Genomic DNA, 25184 nt, shown 5'->3' with positions numbered 1-25184 from the left:
CCTACCAGGTCCCTGAGCTGTCTTGTCTTCAACTACTGAACTAGACGCATACTCAGAGAAAAACACAGCAGACACCCCAGTTCACATTTTACTGTCGCATGGTCTAAATGCTGAAGTATGAGAGTCTTTACAAAGCCTCAGCGGGGAGAGGTCATGTTCGATGGTCAGATGAAAGCCCGAATTCGTTCGAATGGTCTACACTACTGGATTACGGATGAAGACTTGGAATAGGGTATCGATGTAGTAATGGTGTACATACGCTGAAACGTGCACTGAATAGCAAGCTGACCCCAGTTCATACGACGATGGACCTGCCCTCATATCGTCGTCCACAAGACTTCCGGCACGTGCAATTGCACCTGCAACCTTTCTTGAGAGATCCGTACCAGTAGTCCTTCAAGCTTGCATCAAGCTGCAGTATCTGAATGGACACAAGAATATAGATGATCTGCCGATCTTTGCGCTCTTCGTGCGTAGCAAGCCAATAGAGGATGAAGATGGAAACGGATCTCATCAACATCCATGCGATGTCGTAGAGGAGGTGGCCAATGATAAACGACTATCCATCATTCTCGCGCTCAATACTGAGCTCGTGTTCTCCGACGGAATGACCTGAAGCGCTCATGGGTGGCTCCGGAGCTGATTTGACATGAGCGTCGAGCTCCGAAGAGGGCACAAGCGTGTCGTCCGACTGCGGCTCTGCGGGCGAGCATTCGCGTTTGCAGAATAATTCCCGTCGCACAGCACCTGGAGTAAAGTCACATCAGCCAAGGCCATTGTGATTTTGCTTTGCCTTCATGAAGAGCTGACCTAGCACGTCAGGCTGTGCTATGCCAGGATTCTGCATGTATTGCTGCTGCTGATGCATGCCCGGCATATGTTGGGTGTTGTGGTTGTGTATGCTGAAACCGGCGTCTTGTTCCCGTTGTTGGCCGAAGAGCTCACGCAGAGACAGTTGGCGGCCCATCGGGGCAGAGGAGGCGGCCTCGGCAGGCTCGGTCGCTTGTACGGCAGGCTCGAGGGCTTCGCGGCTCGCTCTTGCCCTGTCGGCGATGTCCATCATCTTGGCGGCGGTCTCGACACGGCAGTTGGCGGTGGAAGCTGGTGGTGGGTCGGCGAAGATCCAGATGCCGTAGACCTGCTCGCCCTGGATGATGACATAGGGATCGGATATCTCCATCTCTTCACTGCTAGTGAGCTCCTGGTAGAAGTTGTCCAGGCCGCGGCGGTTGAGGATGATGGCGCAGTATCGCTCGGCCCCGATGGGCGAGGGAGTCAGCTGGCAAATGAAGAGAGTACCCTCAATGCCCATCTTCTCCCATGACTGCGTCTCGAGGTTGAAGGTATATAGCGCGGCGTATGGCGTCACATGCTCTATGGCGACGAGGTCTGCGTACTCGCGACGCAGGACGGAGAAGTTGAGCTCTTCGTTTGACCGCGGCGGTGGGAGGGGCACGTCGACAGCAGGCGGCGCGTCCGTCTCGTAGTCTGACGGCTGGGGAGGCGCTTGGTTCTGGTTTGCGCGGGCTTTGCGGTGTGGCGCCATGACTGATATGGATGTTTGTTGTGGTGGAGGTGAAGGAGAGGGAGAGTGTGGACGGGATTGGTGTAGTCAGGCACCGGGCCCTGGAGAGCTCCTGCCCTGCAGCGTGGGGTGTCGAGGAGCTAAGCACAGCCATGCCGAAAGCCACTGCGCCGGCGTCCTGGCACTGCCCGGCCCTTCATCATCGTCATTGCCAGCAGCGGACTGTGGCTCAACCGCCTGGTGCCCGCTTACCCACTCAAAGTAATCGCCATGGGGTGAATGCCTTCCTGTTCACGCAGACCCTGCATCCCTCCCTGCAAATCTTCGCCGCGCACCCTCGCCCTCCGCCCTCCTCCTTCACCCCGCCATGGCGCCCGACGCCTCTTCCGTGCGCTCCACTGAGCGCCTCGATGCCACCATCCCCGGCGCATTCGATCCGCGCACGCCGAGCATAGCTTCCATCACCACCCACCAGACATCGCTCTCGCAGGCGTTATACGAGCGCCGCGCCGAGTACACGCGACCGCGCAACGTGCGCATCAAAGTCGGCACCTGGAACACGGGCGCGCAAAAAGGCACCGAGCAGGATGTCGGCAAGTGGTTCGTCCAGGGCAAGGGCATCGAAGAGTCGCTCGCTGGACTCGGCGTGTCCGACCCTGGAGAGCACGGCAAGGGCAGCAGAGAAAGCATTCCCGCCCAGGAAGCACGGCATAGCACGTCAGAGCCTACTGTCCCCCACCGTGAATCAGGAGAGGTCCCCGGCAGAGAAGAGGTCGATATCTACGTGCTAGGTCTCCAAGAGATTGTCGACATCACGTCTGCCGCAGAAGCTCTGAGGCCCTTCACCGACCCCTCCACGGCGAACAAATGGAAAGCCTCGCTGGAAGCTGTGCTGCCCAAGGGCTATCAGCTGGTATCAGAGCAGCAGCTGATTGGCCTGTGGCTCGTCATCTATGCCTCCCCAGCTGTCCTACCGCAGATCAAGAATGTTAGTACCACAAGTGTCGGCACTGGCTTGATGGGATACATGGGCAACAAGGGCGGTGTCACTACACGCATCGTTTTGGGAGAGACCACCCGACTCGTCTTCATAAATTCCCATCTCGCGGCTGGTGCAGACAAGTCCTCGTTGGAGAGAAGAAATTGGGACGCTGCTCAGATCAACTCCCGAACACGCTTCGATCCTGTAATAGATTCCCTAGGCTCTTCGCAGAACACCGGTGAAGGTTTAGGTGACGAGGACTTTGCCTTCTGGTTTGGCGACCTGAACTATCGTCTCCATGGCATGCCAGGCGACGACGTGCGCCGCCTACTCACCATACATACAAAAGACTTGGACAAAGAAGAAAATGCTGGTCGTACTTCGACATCTGACGACTCCGGGTATGGCTCGAAGCAATCATCTGAAGAAGCGCGCGACGCCGTTCCTATGCCGCCAGAACTCGATCCAGCCTCACTACAAACCACCATCTCATCCCTACTACCGCACGATGAGTTGCACCAAATGATGAAGAGCGACAAGGCTTTTCATGATGGGTGGGAAGAAGGCCCTATTCGGTTCTTGCCGTCCTACAAGTACGACGTCGGCAAAGTTGGCGTTTTCGACTCAAGCGAGAAGCGCCGCTGTCCTAGTTGGTGCGATCGCATCCTTTACCGTACGCGAGCATCCAAACAGGAGTATGAAACCCGAGTCAGAGAACAAGAGGCGGCACGTAAACACGCTGAAGAGATGGAGGGGATCGACCTGCCAGGCGACTATGATGTCAACAGTGTCAAGAACGTCTTGTACGCCTATGACGAGGACAACGATGGTGACGACGACTATGATGAGAACGAAGACCCAGAGCCTGAGCCGATCAAGACCAAAGACGATCTTCAGGCTGAGATACTGCTCGAGTATTACACCACCCACATGCGCGTTCTCAGTTCTGACCACAAACCATTGGACGCTGTCTTCAAACTGCAATACGACGCCGTCATCCCTGAGCTGAAGACTGCCATTCATGCCGAAGTCGCTCGTGAGATAGACCGCCAGGAGAACGAAGGCCGGCCGTCGATTGCAGTAGTGGTGGAACGGGCGACTGGCTCTCCATCTGACGGGCGAGACAAAACCGACAGCACCTTCGAAGGTGTCGACTTCGGTGACGTCAAATTCGCAAAGTCCACAAGACGTAACATCACCATCGCAAACACTGGCCGTGTACCAGCCACCTTCGGATTCGCTGATCGTCCGGTGGACAAAGACCAGCCTGCCGGTCCGTTCCCGCCGTGGCTCTCTGTCACCTTTGACAAAGCTCAAGACAAGCTTGATAAGCCAAGTCCAGACGACATTCATCAATATTTCACGCTCGCGCCTGCCGAAGTACTCAATGTCGAACTGAAACTCAAGATTGAGAGTACCAGTTCAGTTCGCGATCTCAACGAAGGAGATGCCGTGCTTGACGAAATCCTCGTCCTCCGCGTCGAAAACGGACGTGACCACTTCCTCCCAATACGCGCGCACTGGCAACCGTCGGCACTTGCACGGTCCATTGACAAGCTGATCAAGATCCCCGAAGGCGGTATCAGAAAGCTGCAAAACCAGATACCAGCCCGTGGCGAGGTAAAATGGAGCGTGCCTAGGGAAGTATTTCGGCTGACCGAGGCGATAGAAGACCTGACGGAGCGAACCCTGGCCGAATGGGACATGACCAAGAGCGAAGGGGAGAGGGCGCCTTGGCAGGACAACGCAGGGTGGCCTTTTGTTGAGGGTCGAAATAATGGTGGACATGACCGAGAGGATGAGCTTGCGGGGATTTATGAGGCGCTGGACTGCGATACCCCATTCGTCGACGCGTTCTACCCCGAGACGCGCAGCACCGAACGCGTTGAGATGCTAGCTGAAGCCCTCATCACTTTTCTGTCCAGCCTCACAGACGGCGTGATCACCAAGAGTCTGTGGGAAAAGTTAGAAGAAGCATTAGCCCGTCAAGAGAAGGCCTCGAAAAGTGCATCTTCCCCCTTCTTCACATCTGACGACGAGAAGATGACCATCCTGGAGGTACTAGCAACAGCGCCCAACCACAACGCTACTTTCCTGCTCATTCTCTCCTTCCTCCAAAACATCGCAAACCAGATTACCGAGGTGTCGAAGCCGCGCCCGGAGGATAGCAACAAGAGAGCCAGCATGGATATGAGCCTTCCGTCCAGTCCGCAAGCCAAGGTCAGAAGGAAGACGTTGAGTCGGGTGCCTGAACAGGCTATCCGCCAGCTTATCGTGAGGAACTACGCTGTTGTCTTTGCGGATTGTCTAGTCAAGTGGAAGGATGGTGGTAGAGAGAAGGAGAGGGCAGCTAGGAAAGAGAAGATGGTTGGAGTGCTTGAGTTGTTTCTGAAGCAGGACTAGTCATTGGAAGATGTAGTGATACCCGATCAGTACCTGGTAATATCAAACGAATTTTCCTGTAATGCGCTCGATATTATCTTGTATAATGTCAACGCTTGACATATTTTCGGAGTTCGGTGGTCGATCTCTGTCGGTCAGGACAGTCAGTGGTTCTAGAAGCCGTCGACGCACGCTATACCCCACGCAGCATAGCGCCATCATGCACGATCCCCGGTTAGAACATTAGCGCGACCGAGATATCAAAAGTCGCGCTTCTTTAAACCGCACTTCAACCCCCTCTACAACCTCACAACACCAATCCAGCACCATCCCCGTCCCCAAAAATGTCTTCCACAGCCCCTGCCTCACAAATTCACCTCCGCACACCCCCCGAGCCCGGAAAGAAACCCGCATCCCGCACCTACCTCATCTACTTCGTAACCGGCAACCCAGGCCTCGTAGAATACTACCGCACCTTCCTCACGCACCTCTACGGCGTACTAACCCACAACACGGCCTCGGACCGCAGTATAGAATTCCAAGTCTACGGCCGCAGTCTCTCTGGGTTTGAGATGAACGACGCCGAGATCAAGACGATGAAATGGCGGAAACAGCCGCCGTATGGGTTGCAAGACCAGATTAGGCATTCGGAAGATGAGCTTGCGGAACTTGTGGAGGAGGTCAAGGAGAGTGGTGGTGCGAGGGATGTTAGGGTGGTTTTGGTGGGGCATAGTGTGGGGAGTTATATTTGTTTGGAGATTATTAGGAGGTTGAGGGCGCATGGGATGGTGGGGGAGGATTTTGAGACGAGGGTTGTTGGGGCGGTTGGGCTGTTTCCGACGGTGGTGGATATTGCGAGGAGTGAGAGTGGGATGAAGGCTTCTGTGAGTACTTTTTTCTTGTTGTTTTGTTGGAGATTCGGGTCGTTTTTGGGATGTATCCTGTTCTCGTCATAGGGAAGGGCTGGGTTCCGTTCCATTCCAGGCATGTCTTCGTGCTGTTTCCGCGCACATGCTAACAGTGTTGTGTAGCCCTTCCTGAAGAACTCCAATTTTGCGACCTTCGCAGCCCTCTTCGTCAACTTCCTAACCATGTTTCTGCCCATTTCCATTCTGACAACCCTAATCGCAAAATTCATGGACTTCCCTACGGACGCCGCGCAAACCACCGCCGCCTTCGTCAAATCCCCCCACGGCATCCACGAAGCACTCCACATGGCTCGCGACGAGATGTTCCAAATTGACACCGACATCTGGGACGAGGAGATCTGGGGCGCCGCCGCTTCAGAGCCCGCAACCAAGCATCCGCACCCGCGGCCCATCTTACGCTTCTTGTTCGCACGCAAAGATCATTGGGTTGCGGATGCGACGAGGGATGCGCTCATTCACACTCGTGGAAGGTTTAGTCGTGGGGATGGGGTCGAGGAGGTGGAAGGGCAAGGCGAGAATTGGAAGCCCGTTATGGAGATTGATGAGAGGGAAGGGTGGCCGCATGGGTTTTGTATTCGCCACGGGGTGCCGGTGGCGGAGAAGGTGGCGGGGTATGTTCGGGCGATTGTGGCGCAGGATATGGCGAGGAAGTAGCGACTCCTATTGGTGGGTTTGAAGAAGCATCTCACAGCATGGGGTATATGTGCAGGGGCACATCAGCTGTTCGCGAGTCCAAAGAAAAACAGAATCTCTATGTTCTAGTAGATCTGACTAACATTCCATGCAAGATAGTCGGGATTGATGGAGATGCTGGGGTCATTTTGGATACGTTTTTCTTATCAAGACATAGTGTTGTGTATGCAGCAATGCGGCACAGCCCCTGCTGTCATGGGTAGCAATGCATGGTTGCAAATATCATGCACGAGATCCGAAGTCATCTTCCCCGCTTTCAGCCTGTTCATTCTCAATCTCTTCGCACTCCGCAGCCTCACCGTTTACACCCTTCGTTCGCTCTTCATTTTCCCAATCGACGTCTCCCTCCGATACCAAAGATCACTTCAACGCTCTTTACCTCCCGCATTTCATACGACTCATACGCGAGGAGATACTCTACGAAAGAGAGAAGTATCGCATCTCCAAGAACCCCCCGGCCACGCGAGCGAAGCATTCACAATGCCACACAAACCCCACAAAACCCCGCCAGCTCAGCCATACCAATACAACGAGCTGCCTCGTGATGGGTCTTTCCGCTACATCGTTCTACACCGAGGCACCGGAAACGACCCTCTCAAATGCAGTCTACAGACAGCGCCCTTGGCCAAAACAACATTCGAGGCTATATCCTATGTCTGGGGCAAAAGCAAGAAGAACAAGAAGATCATCTGCGACGGCCGCGTGATCAGAATCACGAAGAGTCTTTCCAATGTGCTGCGGCGACTTCGACTCCCTCATAAACGGCGTAAGCTATGGGCTGATGGCATTTGCATCAATCAAGATGATTTGGAAGAGAAGGGGCACCAGGTCGCCATTATGGGGGATATATACCGGTCGGCGAAGTGTGTCTTGATCTACATTGGATCTGAGGACAATGGCCATGGACCACTGGCGTGCTCTTTAGTGGATGACGTCAATCGGATGATCGACGAGACTTGCAGACACATCGATACGTCGCAGGGTGCCTTTCCTCACCTCAAAGATGATGATACCCTCCATTCCGACTCTCGCTGGCATTCTATGCTCAACCTGTTCCGTCAAAGCTGGTTCAGGCGTGGTTGGGTTGTCAGAGAAGCGGCATCTGCGCATTACGGTCTAGTCCTCTGGCACAACAGCGAATTTAGCTGGAAAAAGCTGATGCGATTATACATTTGGTTGTTGATGCGTGGGAGCGGAATATACGGGAAATTCAAATTATGGGAAGGGACTGTGTGGTCCCATGCGCAGGCTTTCAGAGAGAAAGAGAAGGCCATTGCTGAAACTATATGTACGGCGTACGAATGGCCCACGAGTTCTTTGTTATCACAGCTCAGCACTGGGAAAACGCTGCAGCTATCGGACGCTCGCGATAGAGTATACGCTTTCATGGAGCTCTATAATAACTTCAAGCGTGTGTTTGTTATGAACCCCGACTACCACCTAGCACCTCTAGAGGTGTATCATCAATTCGCAGTGAAATATATTCAAGAGAGAAACGACATTGCCATACTGGATCATGTTTGTCACGATTACGAATGGAACAGGAAAATCGATGACATACCGTTCGTTGACATACCGTCATGGGTACCACGCTGGGATGTTCGTAGGTGGTCACTTTCGGCAAAAGGAATCCCACGCTGGCAGCGTGCCATCGCTCGTGACGGGTCCATTAATCATCCCAAAATCATAGATTCTTGTACCCTTTCCGCAAGAGGTGTTATCCTCGATAGCGTTTGGTATGCTTCAGACGTCTTCCATGGAGACGAAGAGGAGAAGTGGCAAATATTGGATGAAATCTGGGGCATGGTCTCTCAGACGCTCAACACTTCGCCTTACGGAACTTCTCACATTCTAGAGGCCTTCTTAGATTGTCTGTGCTTCGGTAGAATGGGTGGAAATGCGGAATATTGGCTTCGGGCTAGGGATGCATTCATTACACGTCGCAACGCCGACTGTCTTGACGGATCGGTAGGCCATGAAAACGCCATCGACGATGATCTATTATCTAGTGCTAAGATCGTTTGGGATTACATCCAGGGCTACGTACAAGGAAGGCGATTCATCATTACCAGGCGCGGATACATGGGTCTGGCTCCTGATGTTACCGAGTACGACGATTCATGCGCAATCATCTTTGGTTGTTGCTTGCCCTGCATCTTGCGACAGACTTGTCGAAAGCAACAATACAAATATATCGGGTCGACTATGTTATTGGGCTCACATTCGTACAAGGGTGATGGCGAGCCCATCTTTTGGTATCCACTAGGTCACGACTACAGCAAGGAATGGGTGAATTGGGACGTCGAGGAACAAGACATCCAGCTAGTGTAAAGTAGAAGACTCCATTCTACCAGCTTGCAAGACTTTGAGATGCACAAACCCTCGCCTAACCGCTAAATTGAATACACGTCTCGAGCGACATGTTAACATTATCGGTTCGGCGATAACGACACCAATCCTCCTGTCCATACGCCTTCGCCTTCCGCCCTGTGATATGTTGTCATCTGAAAGCTTTCTCTGGTGAACCAACAATGTGATCCACTATGTTCCGAGGAGTAACATCTCTGGTCTGCCTCGAAGGCGAACGTTTCCAAAGTGAATGAACTAAGTGTCTCGATCGACAACTTGTGGAAAGAAACAAAGAAAACGTTGAATGCCAGTGAGCTAAGGGTTGGCAATTAGCTCAGCAGCTTCATTGCCAGTGGGTGATGGGAGGGATGGTCTGCCAAGACGCTAGACCCGGTTGGTCTAAATGTGTTTGCGCCGACGATTTGGGATGGAGCAGGTTCATCATCTTCATTTGTCATCTTCGGAGATGTGGATTAAAACAAAGTTCTCGAGCATGTGCACTGTACTCTCGTCTCAGAATAAGCTCCTTACATCGCGACAGGCATATGCGTAATTGCTTAGTCCGAGTTGGCTGAATGTTCATCTATTGAATGAGCCTGCTCAATGCACTTTGAGAGAAGGGGCATCTTCAAAGTGACCAGCAGAAGGTCGTTCGTCTATCATAAGGCTCTCTTGTCCGCGGAGCGCTCTGCGATAGCCCTTGTTGAAGTTTTGATCGAGCAAGTCACCGATTATGGACTAGCTCGTATACCCGTTGTATACCGACCAGAGGGCCAGATCCTGTGCCCGGACTAGCAGCCACAGGAACATGAGAATGGTGCAAGAGAGACGAAAAGTTTCGAAATATACCGATACCCAGTGCGGAACCAGAGTTACTTGGATCGACGTCGACTAACAGTAATGAAGGGCTGGTAATCGAAGTAGACGCGCAACGCCGAAAGAAGGTATAAACTGTTACATTGCGACAGTTCTGGGCTTTCCTATGAACAGAATGCAGGCTTTCCAAGTAGACAATACTCGGGAACATGAATTTGCACAATATTACATGGTTTAGAGCAGTACATACCAATGGCAATCTATCACGTCTCCAGATCCGGAGCACAGCGTGCGCAATGGCGACAACATGATGATCTATCCCGTAGGCCCAGCAGCCAGCACGGCAACTTTTCAAAAGCAGTGGATGCCGTGGAGATGGTAGAATAGCGAAGTGAAGAGACGGGATAAGATTCGAGGAGTAAGGAGATCTCATGGAAGCTGCAACCGGCGTGTTGATCTCGTAGAAGGGCTGGCTCGTCCTGATCCTTGCACGACGAGCAGGCTTGCGATGATCGCAGAGACCGCTCCCGACTTCTGTCTGCGTCGATAGCACCAATGAAGGAGTGATGTTTGTTGTGCGAAGGATCGCTGCGCCTGGGAGGCCTGAGGACGGAGACAAGGCGAAGTGGGGAGGTTGGACTGTGCGTGATTGGCCAGCTCCCCCAACAATGGCGTTCGCCGTTGTAGATCTCTTCGCTTCAGCCTGCACCCTTTTGTTTCGTTGCTATTCTGATAATTCAGTTCAACCAGTCAAGCCGATGGAAATTTCCTCAGGTTTGACCAATCAGGTTCATATCCGCATGTTCGAAGGCTTGTAAACGGCAGCCTCCCGCTGCGCCTGCGCCAGTTCTGTTCGCTTGAACTAGGGTGGCTATGTATCAGCCGCAGGCACACGCCAAAGCTCACAGCAGTGATGCGCAAACCACTTGCGAGATCAGCGGACGCTACTACGGTGCACCGAACGGATGGAGTGAGATCACAGTGTCGTTGAGGGCTTATTCGCGTTCGAGCACAACCTTGAAGACATGTCCAGAGTTGGCAAATATCCAGAGTCCTGGCAAGTCATCGAATATCAACCAACATGGGGGAAAGCGTAATCTACATGCTCTGTTGCTTGGCACTGATTGGTGGACAGCTGTTGTATGGCGTCCGGAACAAGACCTGGTCGTTCACGGGTACCATGTGCGCTGACGCCCTCGGAGAGGCCGTGGGGTACATCGGCCGCGTCATGCTCAACCTGAACTCTTTCAGCATGAACTTCTTCATTGTGTAGGCTACCCCGTCCGTATATCGCGTCTATGTCTAACGGAATCCAATAACCGCATTGCGCTTACCATATCACCTGCTCTCCTGACTGCCGGCATCTATCTCTCGTTCGGACGCATCGTCGTAGTCGTCCGAGCCGATTATCCGAGGTTAGAACAAAATGTTTACCCGTTCGTCGGCTGCGATCTGCTCGCTCTTGTCCCATAGGCTATTGGCGGTGGCATGGCCACAACTGCAGGAGAGAAAGACAGCTCACGAACGGGAGTCAACATCATGATTGCTGGTCTGATGTCCCAAGTTATCACCATCACTCTTTTCCTGGCTCTTTGGGGCGAATTTCCTCTCCGTGTGCGGCATGCGAAGATCTCAAGCAGCTTGTCATGCACCCAGCCACCATTGTACATCCACCTTCGTTCGACAAAGAACTCGATCTGTTCCCTGTGGAATCTCCTTGTCGCAACTGTGCCCATCTATGTGCGCTGCATATATCGTGTCGCTGAGCTTTGGACCGGTTTCGGCGGAGCTCTGATTGATCACGAAGCCACATTCGTGGTTTTCGAAGGGCCAATGATAGTCCTTGCAGTTGCTGCACTGACGGTGTTTCATCCTGGTCGAGTGTTTTCAGACCTCTGGATACGTGCTCATAAGGGCGTTAGGTCAATGGGAAAGCTTACTGTTAATAATTCTAGCACATACCACCTTGCTGAAAAAGGGTGGAACAGTGCGGCGTACCAGCGTGTCAAACGACCTGAAGACATCGCTTGAAGCGCACCAAATGCTTAGTAGGCTATGAAGATGTGGTTTTGCGTCGAGCAGCTGAAGATGGAATAACGGCCATGTCCTGTGGCAGCCCTTGTGGCGTCGTAGTAGGATTGTGCGTCTCGTTAGTGTCTGTCGAATTCCATACTTTTATCAACAAATGCACTGTTCATCGAAGTCACTTTTCCTTAAACAGTTCGGTTTAGCGTTTCACAATCGACTCGGCCCCTGCGCAGATATACCTATTAGATGTATAAGAGCTGCCTTGACCTTGAAATCCCTGGGGCCGCAGCTAGAAATGCCTGGGACCAAATCGTGGCTGTGTCGTCTTGATCTTGTGACAGGTGCATCTAGCGGTCAACCTGGTGAAAGGACTTTGAAGTAGGTCGTCGCCTTGAGAGCTAGCAGAGGCATCCATGAACCTTAAGTGGATCACATCTGCCTAATAATGTTCAACGAGTTCACGCTCGTTGTGAAGGCAGGAAGCGGACAGCCGGGTTGGTATCAAGCCAGCTACGTAGGAACGAGAGGTTGATGCTTGCCGCTCAGACCTACGAGGAGCGGATGCCCCCGACAGGCCGTTCTTCGGCATCCGAGGCTCTGCGCGCATGTACTCTTCGTCGGAGAGCGATTGCCTCGCTCGGGCCCTGAGGAGGATGTCGGTGGTGCGGAGAGCAGTGTGCACCGACGTTGCAGAAGCGGCGCGCCGATGGCATGGTCTTTGGGTGAAATCCCGATTGAAGGGAAACTCAAGCTGGGGATGTGGCTGAGTGATCCTCACCGTCGTCGCTAAAGTGTGCACCTTTCCTCTTTCGGCTGGCTCGCCGGCTTTCACCCTTTCTTTCAAGCTCGCCCTTCCTGTACGTCGCCAACAACAATGACCGAGACTCGCCAACCGTAGCCGTTCCCGGCGAGAGACGACTCAAGTCCATAAACGTTCTTCTCGCTATCGCGAACAATTCCTTGTCGACGTGCGCCGTGCCATGTGCTCCATGCGTCTCCAAGCCCTGTGCCGCACGTCTGCGCTGAATAGCCCCATCCTTCCAGCCTTACGGGTACTACGCCCAGGTGGTGGCGCGCCGTCTCCTGTCAGCGTTTGGGAAACTGGAAGTCGACATGTTGTTTCATGACCACATCCGTTCTATCTCGCCAAATTCGCGCTAGCTAACGTTGTGGTGACCTAAATCGGGGACTTACACGGCCTCATCTGCAGCCCAGCCTGCATGAAGTCAGCCTCTTGATGTGCATTTTCATCATGGCGAGCAAGGCGGAGCTTCACCTGCGTGCACCGTATGCTTGCAGAGTTTCAGACGCGATGCTGGACAAGGTACCGTGCCTCTGGCGCTTCTGTCTCTTGTTTATGCTTCACCTCCCCTTGTCCATTTACTTCAGTGTAGGCCCATTGTTCAGTACATATTTTCTCTCTGGGCCAAACGCGATATAACAATCCTCGGTGGAGCCCAGCCCGCAACACCCGTCTGGTACGGTTGTAATTATCTTTCCAGAGTCACGGCATATATATTTAACACATACTACGTACTGTTACCGACGCGATCGACCGTGCAGCGCATCACTATGGACGCAGACAGACGGCTCGCCAAAGCTCTCGAGGCTGCCAACGACGCTCTCCAACATCTTTCAATAACCGCGGACTTCGGAAGTCTAGACTGCACACATATCGACCGACTCCTTGGGCGGGTAGTCGACCTACCAACCGAGGGAAACCAAAGGAACAGCAGGCGAAATTTGCTTGTCATCCGACAGTGGATGATTAGTGAAGGCCCCGGCGTTGTGCTTCTTGAAGTCCTGGGTCAGTTATATTGGCGGTTGGGCGAGCTCAATAGCAACCAGTTCGAAAAGTTCAAAGCAGCACTTCAGCAACGACAGCCATACGTTACTTTGGTGAAAGACGCGAACGCAGTAGCGCTGGTGATTCAGCGCATTCGATACATTCAGAGATCGAAGGCGGACGCTTGTCAAGACTTTCTGTCCGAGTTGTCGGATCTTATCGGCGCTAAAGGTATGCGTTTCACCGTGAGAGTATCAAACGTAGCTTGCTAATCTGAGCAGTCGATTCACCAATGCTAACTGTAGAAGCTTTACAGATATGCTCACGTAGTCCGACGCGATCTGTCCGTTCTCGTGACAGCATATCTTCACAGGAGACAGGACCCGCAAGTCTCATCAAGTATTTCCCACTTAGCACGGTCCCCGCTGCCGCAGATATGGAAAACTTCCTCATCGACTTCTATGTCAGGGGCATCTGCCCGGGTCGCACCGTTGCATCGCAGACGAATGTGTACACGTCGTTATTACAGGTTGCGGATACTTGCTTAAGCACACGCTACGCTATCCTCAGTCTCTCAGCATCATACCTCTGCGAACAAATGCCGAAAGACAAGGATACCTATCACCAAGCGGAACTGTATTACTCGACGCAAGCACTTCAAGCTCTAGCATCACAAATCAGCGATGGTCATCACTATAACGGTGCCCTGGCTACTAGCATGCTACTGATGCACCACGGCCTGATCAATCAAGACGACTCCCTGATGTGCTGGTCATGTCACGCTAATGTGCTCGATGCGATTCCCCCGGAAGCAATCACCCACAACTCTGACACTGTCATGTTCCTGCACGCTCAGCTCATCTTGGCAAGTACCGCACGAACTTCTCACCAGTTAAGCAACACTCGGCAGCATGCGTTCGAGACCACGAACTGGTTGGATAGTATATCGCCAAGCGAATCTTCCAGGACTTCGACTACTCTGGGAGTCTCACCTCAGTTGCTCTTCCTCATTTCATCCATAACATCACTTCCGACGGGCCCATACAGACTAAACAAACTCATGTACGCCCAAGCACAAGAGAAACAGCTTCAAGATCTAAAGCAGTGGAGTTCAGAGCCAGATGGACCGGAGAAGGAGATCTTGCTCGCTACAGCAGAGGCTTTTCGTCTCGCCGCGCTCATCTACCTGCGCTGCCGCGTCTACGGGTAAGCTCATCATCTAACCCGCAACATTCACATCCTAACATGCCCTCAGATTCACAAGATTCCACTCTTCCATCCTCGAGCTCTCCGACGCACTCCACACCTTGATCCTCTCCTTACCAGTCAAAGGTCCACTATACACCGCCATCTACCCCGTCTGGCCCTTCTTTATCGCTGCAGTCACTGCAAACTCAGACAAGCGCGACCGCCTATACCAGCGCGTCGTACCAATACGGGAAGGCGACAAGAACACACTCCCACCCGTGCTCAGGCGTATCAGTGGTATGCGCACCTGGCTTGCAAACCAGGACACGTCATGCCAGCGCGACGACGGCTGGTGGGACGAAATGCTTAGTCCCAAGTCTAGCACCATCGCATTGAGCCCGCATCTGCTGTGCTTGGGTTGACAAGCTGCCAAACCTGCCGCAATCAGTCCGTCGCACTTTCTCAAGTCCCTAAAGCTACCGTTTCTTCCATTTTAGAAAGCGCTGTCAAGATCTCATCTCTTTCTGATTTCTTACGTCATATATTCTAATCGGATGCATCTTAGCGAGTCATCATCGTCCTGTCATTCCGGCACATCTCAAGCATTTCTGCGGTAAAGCATTATCCATCACTTAAAGTCGATCCATTCCATAACGTCTAGATCTCAATGTTAAAAAGTATTCCACGGAAGCAATCTCTTCCCTGTTAGTAAACGAACAGTTTTCTACCTCCGTTTGCTCACACAGCGGTCCTTAGACCAAACCAGCACCATGAGTTTTCGCTGCGCGGATGCAGCAACACATCCATATCAGGAGAAGATAGACGCGACCAAACGCAGTCGTAGACCCACACTGTAACTCTGCTCACCTTGTCCTGACTGGTGCAGATATAGAGAGCCACCCTGGATATGCATTACCGGTTGTCAGATGTTCCCAAGTCTGTTGTAACCTGCAAGAGCAATTCAATTTCGCTACTAAGGGACATTAGGTGGAGACATTGATGAGGTGGGATCAGGTGTAGTGTTCATGGCACGTGACGAATGGTCAGCCATGTTGCGACATTGGTGGCCAGCCAAGCACGAAAGAAGAAGAGCTCGCATTGGACTTTTATGACATTGCCATTGAATCTACCGGTATCCACATGCACTCCCAAAGGATTTAATTACGAAGAGCCCTAGATGTTGCGCCTGGATGCTTAAGATTGCCAGACCGTGTGATGTCGCTACGCTGTGGAACATTGAAAAAGACAAACATGACAAGTTACCTGGCGCGCACGCATATCGGGCCCGAAGGGAAGGACTTGGTACTGTAGTTGAGCAATGGACCTCACTCCTCCAAATTCCATAATCTTTGAGCACCGTTTGTAGACTTTGGAGGCAGATGTATCACTCGTAGGGTGCTTGATTTGGCGCTCTGAAAGACGGACGAGAAGGCGAATAGCGGATGGAGTAGTTACATGGGATGTATAGAGGCAAATTCCGTAGCGACCAGAGGGTACAGATGACCAGACTGATATTGCCCAAGCGAATGACGCCTTCCTAGGTTTCGTGGTATGTCGTCGATCGTTCGGTAAGGACGGAAGCCGAGAAGTTTGGGTATAGCTGGGAAAATGTACATGAAAAGGGTATCGAAGTCCAGAAGCATGAAACAGCTCGCCATTACTCTTGTGGCTCTAACCGGAAGAACTCTTCATGCTGTAGTGGTGTGCCCAGTAGGGGTTTAGTGGCCGCCGTTCTTCCTGAAGTTAAGCAACTGAGATAGGCTCGCTAGGCTGCATCCGCTCTTGAGGAAGTCGTGGCTGATCAGCTCTCCGGCACTCGCTCGGGACTTTACGTCGACGCAAAGGCAGACCGACAAGAAAGCCTTGAGCTCCTTCGAGAGCTTGTCTGGCTTCTTGAGACGAGGAGTGCCATTGGTGGCAATGAGATACAAAGCCTTGAGCGGTTCCTCATTCAGGTACGGTGGTTCAGACTCGATCATCTCAATGGCCATGATACCCAAAGACCAGATATCGACCTTGTTGCCATACTCTTTTTGCTTGACGACTTCAGGGGCCATCCAGTATGGAGTTCCAACCATAGTCGCACGCTTGCTGCGCTGCTCGGTGAGCTTCGCACTGAAACCAAAGTCGGCTGTTAAAGGTTAGCAAGCTGTCGATGGAGGTTACGTGGCGGGTACATACTGATCTTGACATTGCCACGGCCATCGAGCAAGACATTGTCACTCTTGATGTCTCGGTGGATGATGTTCAAGTTATGAAGGTACTCAAGTCCCTTGCAGGTCTGATGATTGTCAGTGTAGATTCCCGAAAGTCCATGCTACATAGCTTACCTCGAAGCAAATCGTCGCGATCTGGTCTTCGCTAATGGAAGGGTTGTTGTCAATGATGTCGGTCAAAGCACCTCCCTCCATGAACTCCATGACGACCCAGAGCTCGGACTGCTCCTCTTGCAAGAACGCGTCCAAGAAGTTGACGATGTTGGGGTGTTTGCTGTCCTTCATGACGATAATCTCGTTTACGATAAGTTCTTTGCGTGGCTGGTTGCGGAGATCCATTTGCTTGATAGCGACCTGTGCACGTGGGCCATTTTCTTGCATAACCCTTCGGGCCATGGGCGAAGTGGCACCTTCACGGATGCGAGCAACATACACGGAACCACTAGCACCTTGACCAATCTTCTTTTGCTTGTTGTACGAGTCCAGTGGCCGTTCTTTGGATACGACCTCCCGGAGCTTCGCCATGACCTCGCCTTCGGACATGCTGGACATGCGCACATCCTTCCGTGCTGGCTCCTCCTTGGGCTTAGCAGTAAGGGCCTGCTCGGCCTTCTTCACTGCATCACTGACAGGAGCATTCTGAGGCTTAGCAACGTTCAACGGCTTGGGTGCAGCACCTGGCTGGTATTGCTTTTGCTGTTGGTTTTGACCATTAGCAACCCTGGGAACCTGGCCACTCGAATTCTTCGAGGCCATGGGTGGTCGTTGCTGAGTTGACTGCGCTTTGGAAGGAGATGTGCTGTAGCCACCATTCTGTTGCTGAGGTGCAGAAGGTGCTGGACGCTGTGCGACTGGCTGCCGCGGGGGCTGCTGCTGTGGGCCTCTTGCACCGGGAGTGGATGGCGCAGGGCGGCTGGGGTTGTACCTCTGGCCTGACGGGCTCTGATCTCGCGAATAGCCGCCTCCGCCAATTTCTTGTTTCGCCGCTGGAGTAACCTTCTTTGGAATATCGTTCTCCCAATCAGCTTCAGCTTCAGCCTGCAGCCTTTGTTGGTGCTCGTACTCCTGCCTCTGCCGCTGGAGTTCGCGTTCGCGCTGTGCCCTGACCTGGTCCTCTTGCCTCCTCCTGTCCTGTTCGTAGCGATCTTGTTCGTAGCGATCCTGTTCGTAGCGGTTTTGTTGCTGCGAAGCCGAGTTTTGTTGACCGCCATAGCCTTGACTGTAGCTGTCTTTTCGCTGATAATTGCCAGGCGGTGCAGGGCGCGGAGGCGCAACAGAATTGCCGCTGCCACCGTATCCAAGCTGTTTCTCCATTCCAGCATTTGTTGGCGGGGTCGGAGTGAGACTCGGGTATTGCTGAGGGTCCTCGGAGCGCTTGACAAGCTTTTCGGTGTAGAACTCCAAAACTTCCAGAACAGCCTTGGGGTTCTTCGCGTAGTCGTCTTTAGTTAAAGCAGATGCGGTGAGAAGCTTCTCCCATTCTACCGGCAGACCGACGAACGCTCCGCTGTTAGGGTCGAAGCCTACGTGCACTCTGTGGGTGAAGTTGGTGGGGTTGCTGACACCGCCCATGCTGGGACAGCGCTGGTAGATGCTGTCGATCCACGAGTAGACGTCATCGTCAGTCTCGACCTTGCATGTAATGATCTTTGTAGGGCCATCGCGGGGCGGGGACGAGCCCTTGCTGGTATTGGCAGCCTTGGTGATTTCAAAGGACAAAGGCTGCGTGTCTGATCGCTCCACGCCGAGGATGTCTCGCAGTTGAATCGTGGTTGATGCTTTGGAGGCATTAGGGCTCTTGAAAAAGTTCAGCTCGAATTCGCGCAGTACCAGCCACCGCTCGGCCCAAATCATACTTCTGAACACGTTTGCATCCTTGACCTTGACCATGCCCTCTTTGACTGTGGCCGTTGTCGAGACGCTTCTCTCGGACTGTGTGCGTACAAGCGACATTTGCGAGCCGTTGTTGAAACCAGGCGACTGCATACTCCGGCCGACCATGTTGCCCGGCATGTTGGGGTTGGTGTCGGGGAAGAGGTTGGTCCTGGTGGATGATTGCGGTGCTTGGATGGGTGGTTTTGGTGCTGCACGGGTGTTCTCGAAATGTCCATTGGGATACATGCTGGAGCAATGTGGTCAGCGGCCGGTCTCGCGAGTGGCAGTCTGATTGAAACGGGGCAGGTGACGCTGCTGCCGTTTGGGGTTGAAAGGCGGTGTTTGGAGCAGCCAGACGACAGCTGAGGAAGGAGCGCCAGGGGACTCACATGGGCAGACTATCGTTGTAGCAACAACAGTCGAATTATACAATAGCTACAATAGCTTCGTGAATCGTTCACTGCTTCTGGTGCGGCCAGGCAGTCGAGGGTGAGTGTGGTGAATAGCGGGGGACCCGTGCTCAATGGAGTGAGCAGGTAAGTGGCGGGGCGATGTTGAGCGAGGTTTGGGTCAACTCTCACTGAGACAGAGGGCGCTGGGGTGGTGTCGAGGACGCAGCGTCCGGAGATGGGGGTCGCGTCGAGTAAGCAGCAATGCGAGGGTCGGGCTGCAGCAGAGCGGGATACCAGTCCTGATCCTGAAAGCGAGCGGGCGCTGCTGCCAATCCAAATCGCAAAGCGTCGCGCCGAGTCGTCTTCAGCGAGGATGCCACATTCGAAAACTGCACACGCAGGGTAAATAGGAGAAGCTGGCAGGCTGCGGGCGAGAGCGCAGTCGTGTCTGGTGCACGCAGTCGTGGTAGGGCCTGGAGTGGAACCCTTTCTCCTGGCACCATTGGCTTTGGGCACTGGCGCGCTAGCATCCGGCACGGAACTTTCTCTCACGTGCGCTCGACTCCTCTTCGGACGTCGAGCCTGAAAGGAACGCGATGTGCACTCATTGGCTGTTGCCACTCGAGCAGCGGAGGACTACCAGCGGCATGAGTCTACTACAGACGTTTCATCAGCAGACAGGCGCGACAACGGCAGAGGGTCCGGCTTGATCGCCCGGCGGTTGCAAGTACACCATCTTGTTCAGCGTTTCAGAAGAAGGCAAATTGACGTCTGAAACCCTTCTGGCTGGCCGCCAAAACCTTCCACAGCCTCCACCGGTGCATATTTAGAAACCGTGCCGCTCGCGACGTCGGTGGCTGCTTGCCGGCTTGTGCAAAAGAAGGGTTCTCTACCAAACTACGGGATTTCACGTTGTGTCAAATGTCATTGATGTTCGTCTACATTTTTACAGTTCGCACTATGCATCCACTGCAGCTGCGCACATGGTCGCCATGTATACATGGGAAGGTATCGCGACGGCAACCACTATATATCATGTCCTATCGTTTCACGTCCCACGGCGCTCGATACACCGAGTACAAATCAGCATGTTTCAACCGTCTGTTGGATGATGCCCGCCTCCGACCCCACCATTGCAGCCGCTATCCCTGTCGCGACACCCGGCGATGCACGTCATGACAACAGGGGCACATGTGCACAAAGTGAACAGTTTGCAGCAAAAGTCGAGCGCACTGAACCTGCCCGGGCATGTTGCGACCGCATTTCGATAGCTTTGGTTTACTCCGGAGATTACTCTATTCTACACCCCAAACGCCCAAAACGTCCCTGCCCGCGCCCTCCTGTTCCTTGTTCTTGCGCGCTTGGAGTGCGTTTACCCTGCGAACGGATAGTCCAACAGCCAGAGGACCCAGGATAGTGCACAGAACGATGGCCCAAGTCACGACAAGAAATATGTCGGTTGGCTCGCCTGAAGTCTCTCCAAAGACGCCCTGGGACTCGGCGACACCGGAAATTAGGAAGCCAATCTCTCCACGAGCGCACATTGCAAAGGCGAGGATCAGTGGCGGGTGCAGCGAAAAGGGCTTTGGTGGATTGGGCGAAGATCGGGCCTCGCTTTCGGTACTACTTGGTGAAGTTGTCGGGCGGCTTCGCGATGGGGTAGCTCTTGCCTGCGTTGTAGTGATTCCTTCTTGCGCGGGAGGTGCGCCGCCGCTCTTTCCCCACAGGTGAGGCACCGAAGGCAGGCGCACCTTGGACAGAATTCTGCTGGGCGCTTTTTTGCCTGGGGATATAGAAAACCGAACGAGCCAGAAACCACACACAAGCTTTGCGAAGGTCATGAGAACAGCGTAGACGATGCCTCGCCAGACTATCGCGCCCCTGAACATACGTGTGATGGGTATCGAGAATCCGATGGATGCGAAGAAGAACGGTTGTAGGATCTTCGACACTGCGGGATGGTAGTACTGCTCGTAGATGGCTGCACCACCGGTCGCAACCACATGCTCTTCACTCTCCATGTCGGTGGGTCGAGACGGAATTGCTCCTTGATTTTGGTCTGCTGTGGTCTTTGACGCATCGGGAGACGAGCCTTCTGAGCTCTCAAGCATTGGACCGACAGTTGCCTGTCTTTTCTCATCTACTGCATTTGTAGCTGGAAAGCTTGTAGGATGGGGCACGTCAGAGTCCCACCAACTAATGCTAGCTCCCGCGATATACGCAGCGAACAGATTTGATGTGCCCGCATATGTAGCTCCCGCGACAAGAGCAATGAGAACCAGGGTGTGGATCACGAAGGCTGTTTGTGTTCGCTGTAGCAAGGCACTCAGATGTGCGCCCGGGTGAGCTTCGCGGTACGCGTTCAGCCATGCGGTCGAAGGCTTCGCGACGAAGAGACAGACAAGAGGTGCGATAATCGCAAAAGCAATCGAAACGAAGACTGGGCGAACGACTGTTACCCAGCTGAAGTGGTCGCCACCTAAGTTGGAGATGACTTGCACTATGACTAGTCCCACGACGTCGTCCATCATAGCGGCGCTTGTGAGAACAACGCCTAGGCGGGTGGTAGCCAAGCCACTCGACCCGAGAACCGTGAAGGTTGTGCCCAGGCTGGTGGAGCATAGAGCAGCGCCAGCGGCGAAAGCTTGTACTGGGCTAGCATCCAGTAAGCCTTGCAGAGTGTACGAGAGCCCGATAGGAAGTAGAATTCCCGTGAGTGCGACGCCAGAAGATAGAAGCAGATTTGCCTTCAGTGATTGGAACGAGGTAGAAAGCCCGCCTGGCGAGCGTTAGTCAATGCCACAGATATGGGTTGGGTTGGGCGATGCAGCGCATGCAGACCTTCATAGACAAGCAGTATCAATCCCAGATAGCCTAGTTGCACGACCGTCTCTTCTAAGCTCTCGGATAGCCACTTCGCACCTGGCGTGCCCCATGCAATGCCAACCAAAACCTGGCCTAGCAGACCGCAGTACAGCACCCTGTCGAGAGCAGCATTGACGACGTTAAGGAGGAGGAGGAAAGACGTGAGCACGAGAATGACAACGATGCCCGGCTCGTGATATGGCAGCGACGCGGCATCTTGAGACGCGTCTACAGCCATGATGCAGGCAAGAGCGATGGAGGACCAATGTGGCGTGTGGCGCCTGCTGTACCCGGCGTGGTGCAGCCACGAGGCAAGTGAATAGACAGATTGAATACACGCGCTACTCCAAGAGTATCTTGGGCATTGTCTCTCGGTCTCAGCAAGTATTGGACGAAGAGACTGTCAACCAGATATCGCGTGTCGTCGCAGCCAGCCAACCAGAGGCGACTCGGGCGCCCAAGGCTGTGTGGATCCAGGGGCCCCGCTACTGGGACAGGGGTGCAGCGACAGCCGAAGCCGCGCCCGCAGTCAGCCATTCATTGTTTTGGGCCAGGACTCTGGAAAACACGCCCGAGTAGTCGCCAGCTAGCATCCCGTATCCACCCAAATATATTCCTACCTGCATGCGCCCAGTCCGAGTGAGAGGCCTGATGCACACTGATCATGGCGCCGCTTGAACAGCAATGGGTCAAGGTCCAGCAGAAGACATTCACCAAGTGGTACGCTGCAACCCCCGCCGCCGCCCCGGCCCCGACACTACTACTCACACCGCTGCAGGCTGAACAGCAAGCTCAAGATCCGCGAAGTCGAGATCAAGGACCTCATCATCGACCTCTCGGACGGTGTACGTGCCCCGCTTGGCCCCCAACATGGCCTCTCCCCGCATCACGTCCTAACGCCCCCTAGATCATACTCATACACCTCCTCGAGATCCTCAGCAACGAATCCCTCGGCCGCTATGCCTCCCGTCCCAAGCTGCGCGTGCAGAAGTTTGAGAACGTCAACAAGTCGCTCGACTTCATCCGGAGTCGGAGGATCCAGCTTACCAATACCGGTGCCGAAGATGTCGTCGACGGCAACAGCAAGATCATCCTGGGTCTGATATGGACCCTCATTCTGCGCTTCACCATCAGCGACATCAACGAAGAGGGTCTCAGTGCCAAGGAGGGTCTGCTGCTGTGGTGTCAGCGGAAGACGGCCTGCTACGATGAGGTCGAAGTCCGTGACTTCTCTACGAGCTGGAACGACGGACTGGCATTGTAGGTGGAGGACCCTTTGGTGGGAGACTGGGCTAACAACAGACAGCTGCGCCCTGCTCGACATCCACCGTCCCGATCTCATCGATTACGACAGCCTAGACAAGAGCGACCACCGCGGCAACATGCAGCTTGCATTCGATATCGCCTCCAAAGAGATTGGTATCCCCGACCTGCTGGATGTGGAGGACGTGTGCGACGTCGCGAAGCCCGACGAGCGTTCACTCATGACATACATTGCCTACTGGTTCCACGCCTTCTCGCAGATGGAGCGCGTGGAGAATGCTGGGCGGCGAGTCGAGAAGTTCGTCGCAAATATGCAGGGAGCCTGGCAGATGCAGAACGACTTCGAGCGACGCATGCGCGAGCTGCTGGACCAGATCGCCAAGCAGCGCACACAGTGGGAGGAGGCCAAGTTCGACGGGACATACGCAGACGCTAGGAACCAGTCGACCGAGTTCACCGCCTGGAAGCGCAAGAGCAAGCGAACATGGGTAGCCGAGAAGTCAGACCTGGTGGGACTACTAGGGAACATAAGGACGAAGTTGGCCACATACCGGTTGCGACCGTACGATCCGCCCGCGGAGCTCAGCCTCGAAGCACTAGACAGCGCCTGGACGGGATTGATGAAGGCCGAGAGACAACGCTCCCAGGTCATCAACGAGACAATCAGAGACATCAAGAACGCTCTGCGGAAATCTTTCGCCGACAAAGCAAACGACTTTGCCCTGGCCCTCAACACACTCTCTACATCGATATCAGCGTTGGAAGGCGATGTTGAGGACCAGCTAGAGCACACAAAGGAGATCAGCAAGTCGCTGGCACCCCTGGACGAATACCTGAACCTCATAGCGTCCATCGACGAGCAATGCGCCGAAGCGAACATCGAGGAGAACGACTTCACAACATACACATACGACGAGCTAGAATACGAGCTGGGCTTGGTCCGCAGTTCGGTATCGAAGAAGCTTGCCTTCTTGGAAAACCAAATGGTGGCACGTAACATGACCAACCTCACCCCAATACAGCTTGAAGAGTTTGAATCAGTATTCAGGCATTTTGACCGCGATGTATCGAATTCGTTAGCAGAATTGGAGTTCTCTGCCGCATTGGCTAGTTTGGGCTTGGTATACGACGAAGAAGAAATGCACGAGAGATTCCGCGAAACTAGTGGTGGCAAAGACTATGTTACATTCGAGCAGTTTATCCGATTCATGGTGGACGAAACCGAGGATCAAAATACCGCGGAGCAAGTCTTTGAGTCTTTCAAAGAGGTCGCCGACGGCAAGGTCAGTCTATGCCCACCTCTTTCCCTCATTCCTCCATGTATCACCAGCTACTAACATCCCACCAGCCATACGTGACCGAACTCGACCTCCGCCACTCCCTCGTCCCCGACGAAGTCATCGACGACCTCCTCTCCACCATGCCCGAGCACAAAGGCCCAGATATGGCAGAAGACCGCGACATACCCAAATTCGACTACATCACATACATGCAGCGGTACATGGGCGCCGACCGCGCCAACGGCACCGCTCCCGAGCCGGAAGTCAACGGCGAGTAGAACACGACCGATCTCGAGCATAGGGTTCTTCTTACCCCGGCGTTTGTATAGCCAGCCGTCCGGGAACCAACACAAGAGTTTGGATAGGATAATAGCATGGATTGGATATTGAGATCGCTCAGCGGTGTATCGTTTGGTAGATTCTTTTCTTATGGTTCTTTTGCATAGTCAGTGGCTGGTTTTGGAGTCATGAGTCCCGCTGTTAAGTTGGTTATTGAGGTGGTATACACGGCTAGGATGGAGGATATGGATGAATTGGAATTGAATGGATTGGTTAGGCTCTTTGGAGTAAGGCGCGCGACTTGTTGCATGTTTGACCACGTTGGATACCACGCAG

The 25184-nt window shown here is 53.6% G+C and overlaps 7 protein-coding genes across 7 annotated transcripts; 4 read left to right on the top strand and 3 right to left on the bottom strand.

Annotated features, from left to right (window-relative positions):
• Positions 1-763: 763 nt before the first annotated feature.
• Positions 764-1546, bottom strand: J4E78_009814 (uncharacterized protein; the record flags this gene model as incomplete). The annotated part of the gene is made up of 1 exon (XM_049370400.1): positions 764-1546. The coding sequence occupies one exon, from the start codon at positions 1544-1546 to the stop codon at positions 764-766; it is 783 nt and encodes a 260-aa protein (XP_049217950.1).
• A 346-nt stretch (positions 1547-1892) lies between these two features.
• Positions 1893-4910, top strand: J4E78_009813 (uncharacterized protein; the record flags this gene model as incomplete). The annotated part of the gene is made up of 1 exon (XM_049370399.1): positions 1893-4910. The coding sequence occupies one exon, from the start codon at positions 1893-1895 to the stop codon at positions 4908-4910; it is 3018 nt and encodes a 1005-aa protein (XP_049217949.1).
• Positions 4911-5233: 323 nt separating this feature from the next.
• On the top strand, positions 5234-6472 carry J4E78_009812 (uncharacterized protein; the record flags this gene model as incomplete). Its single annotated transcript, XM_049370398.1, has 2 exons — positions 5234-5773; positions 5921-6472. 2 exons carry the CDS (start codon positions 5234-5236, stop codon positions 6470-6472), a joined length of 1092 nt encoding a protein of 363 aa, XP_049217948.1.
• Positions 6473-13276: 6804 nt separating this feature from the next.
• J4E78_009811 (uncharacterized protein) lies at positions 13277-15100 on the top strand (the record flags this gene model as incomplete). Its single annotated transcript, XM_049370397.1, has 3 exons — positions 13277-13721; positions 13871-14696; positions 14746-15100. 3 exons carry the CDS (start codon positions 13277-13279, stop codon positions 15098-15100), a joined length of 1626 nt encoding a protein of 541 aa, XP_049217947.1.
• A 1296-nt stretch (positions 15101-16396) lies between these two features.
• Positions 16397-19015, bottom strand: J4E78_009810 (uncharacterized protein; the record flags this gene model as incomplete). The annotated part of the gene is made up of 3 exons (XM_049370396.1): positions 16397-16809; positions 16860-16959; positions 17009-19015. The coding sequence occupies 3 exons, from the start codon at positions 19013-19015 to the stop codon at positions 16397-16399; spliced, it is 2520 nt and encodes an 839-aa protein (XP_049217946.1).
• Positions 19016-20456: 1441 nt separating this feature from the next.
• On the bottom strand, positions 20457-22264 carry J4E78_009809 (uncharacterized protein; the record flags this gene model as incomplete). The annotated part of the gene is made up of 2 exons (XM_049370395.1): positions 20457-21940; positions 22003-22264. 2 exons carry the CDS (start codon positions 22262-22264, stop codon positions 20457-20459), a joined length of 1746 nt encoding a protein of 581 aa, XP_049217945.1.
• Positions 22265-22690: 426 nt separating this feature from the next.
• On the top strand, positions 22691-24847 carry J4E78_009808 (uncharacterized protein; the record flags this gene model as incomplete). Its single annotated transcript, XM_049370394.1, has 5 exons — positions 22691-22746; positions 22805-22871; positions 22934-23286; positions 23333-24572; positions 24638-24847. The coding sequence occupies 5 exons, from the start codon at positions 22691-22693 to the stop codon at positions 24845-24847; spliced, it is 1926 nt and encodes a 641-aa protein (XP_049217944.1).
• Between the last annotated feature and the right edge of the window lie 337 nt (positions 24848-25184).

The sequence above is a fragment of the Alternaria triticimaculans genome, assembly GCF_023758025.1.
Source record: "Alternaria triticimaculans strain BMP 0046 chromosome Unknown scaffold_23, whole genome shotgun sequence".
Lineage (NCBI taxonomy): Eukaryota > Fungi > Ascomycota > Dothideomycetes > Pleosporales > Pleosporaceae > Alternaria > Alternaria triticimaculans.
Note: the sequence above shows the minus strand (reverse complement) of the source record. Positions and strands in the feature narration are given on the sequence as shown.